The following is a 2,096-nucleotide window of genomic DNA, read 5'->3' on the forward strand; positions in this document are numbered from 1 at the left end:
CACCTTACTCTTATGATGATGAAAATTCTCCTCGATTCGGGCACGCCATGCAGGATTCGCCAAAAAATTATTCTTCCTTAAGTGAGTCACATCAGCACTAAGCAAATTTTTTGCCTTAAAATGAGTACCCCACTTATTAGTACCTCTATGTTCTTTTGCCCAATTCCATTCCTCCAACTTTCCACTTTCGAGACTTCAAAATCCGACAGTCCGATTTCGGACTTCCAATTCGCAATCCGAATTCCGAATCCCAAATTCCTTGACAAGTTTTGAGTTGCTAGAACAAATTGCCAATTATGCCTCTAAACATTCCACTGCAACTCCTAGAACATCAACTATTAACAATTTACTGCCAATATCCTCATCCCTATTGACCATCCACTTGGGAACCTCAGGCACCTTTCCATAAAATCTCTTCAATCTGAATCCATTCACTGGTTTCAAAATCTTTGTTCCGAAAACATCTTTCAACAAAAATGTTCCTTGACCCTGTTCTGATTCAATCTGATAAGGTTCCAAATATCTCAGCTTCAACTTACCCGGATGTGGTCTCAATTTAGAATTATATAACATCACCCAATCCCCTTTTTGAAAAGTTTTGAATTTCACCTGCCTAGACATCCATGCTTGTCTCCTCTTTTGCCCAATTTCCACCAAATAAGCTCTCTGAATTCTATCCTCTTCTAATTTAAGCAGTTCCTTCTGTCTATAAGAAATTGATTCCTCCGGACTTAACTTATGCTGAACTGACAACCTCAAGCTTGGAATTACATATTCCATTGGCACCACAGCTTCTATCCCAAAGACCAATTTGAAAGGTGTCATTCCAGTTGCCACCTTAAAAGATGTCCTAAAAGCCCATAGTGCTGAATCCAACTTGTCATCCCAATCCGATTTGTTTTCCGACACAATCTTCTTCAAAATTCTCACCAACACTTTATTAGAGCTTTCTGCCTACCCATTTTCTTGAGGATGATATGGGGTAGATTTCTTATGCAAAATCATATGTCTGGATGTCAACTCCTGAATCACAGAATTCAAAAAATGTGTTCCTTGATCCTACACCAACTCAATAGGACATCCAAATCTTGTCATAATGTTTTTATATAGAAACCTTGCCATGCTTGCTGCTTTATTATCTCTCAAAGCCACTGCTTCCACCCATTTGATAGCATAATCTGTTGCAACAAGAATGTATGTGGAACCTGTCCTCTTTGCCCTTGGTTTTATTGGGCCTACAAAATCCATTCCCCACTTCTGAATGGTTCTAATGGTAAGACTGGATGATCCTGCATCCTATCCCCTTGTGTAGGCTGCCCCATCTTCTGACATTGAACGTATTCCTTGGCAAAACTATATGCATCCTTCAATAACAAAGGCCACCAAAGTCCAGCTTGTAAAATTTTCCGACCTGTAATTTCCCCTGAGAAATGTCCTCCAGCTGATCCCCAATGTGCCTCCTGCAACACTGCTTTTTGCTCTTCATCCGGAACACATCGTCGTATAATTTGATCTGCTCCTCTTCTATATAATGCTCCAGCTATAATTAGAAATGGTCTACTCCTCAATGCAAACTTCTTCCTCTGATCCGGAGACATTGTCGAGGGTAAAACTCCATCTGTCAGAAACTGAACCATCTGATCATACCAATTGTCAAAAAATTGTCCTTCCACTCGGAACAAATCCGCATCAAGAAATTTATCCGATACTCCTGGTAATTCCTCCTTATGTTCCAATGTGTTGAGGTAATCCGCCACTCCATGCTAAGTTCATGGAGTATGAACAACTATTAATCAAATTCTTGCAACATGAGCATCCACCTTGCTAATCTTCCTTCCAGTTTTGGCTTCTTTACCAAAAACAATAAAGCCTGATGATCCACATGAAAAACCACTTTGTTCCCTAACAGATAATGTTGGAATTTTTCCAAATCAAAAATCATTCCCAAAGCTTCGCTTTTCGTATCTGTGTAATTCTTCTCCGGTGCTCTCAACATTCTACTAGCATAATAAACCGGTCTGAACCATCTCTTAATCTTCTCCTGCATTAAAACAGCTCCTACTGCCATGTCGGAAGCATCAACATACACATGAAAT

At 39.8% G+C, this 2,096-nt stretch overlaps 1 protein-coding gene across 1 annotated transcript; it reads right to left on the reverse strand.

Moving 5' to 3' along the window:
* Positions 1 to 294: 294 nt before the first annotated feature.
* LOC147460016 (uncharacterized) lies at positions 295 to 825 on the reverse strand. Its single transcript, XM_086511665.1, has one exon. The coding sequence runs from the start codon at positions 823 to 825 to the stop codon at positions 295 to 297; it is 531 nt and encodes a 176-aa protein (XP_086367791.1).
* Positions 826 to 2,096: the final 1,271 nt, after the last annotated feature.

Source organism: Adiantum capillus-veneris, chromosome 4 (genome assembly GCF_014529385.1).
Source record: "Adiantum capillus-veneris isolate H3 chromosome 4, ASM1452938v2, whole genome shotgun sequence".
Classification (NCBI taxonomy): domain Eukaryota; kingdom Viridiplantae; phylum Streptophyta; class Polypodiopsida; order Polypodiales; family Pteridaceae; genus Adiantum; species Adiantum capillus-veneris.

Coding starts and splice junctions, on each gene's coding strand:
- LOC147460016 (XM_086511665.1), bottom strand. CDS start 825: ATGACACCTTTCAAATTGGTCTTTGGGATAGAAGCTGTGGTGCCAATG.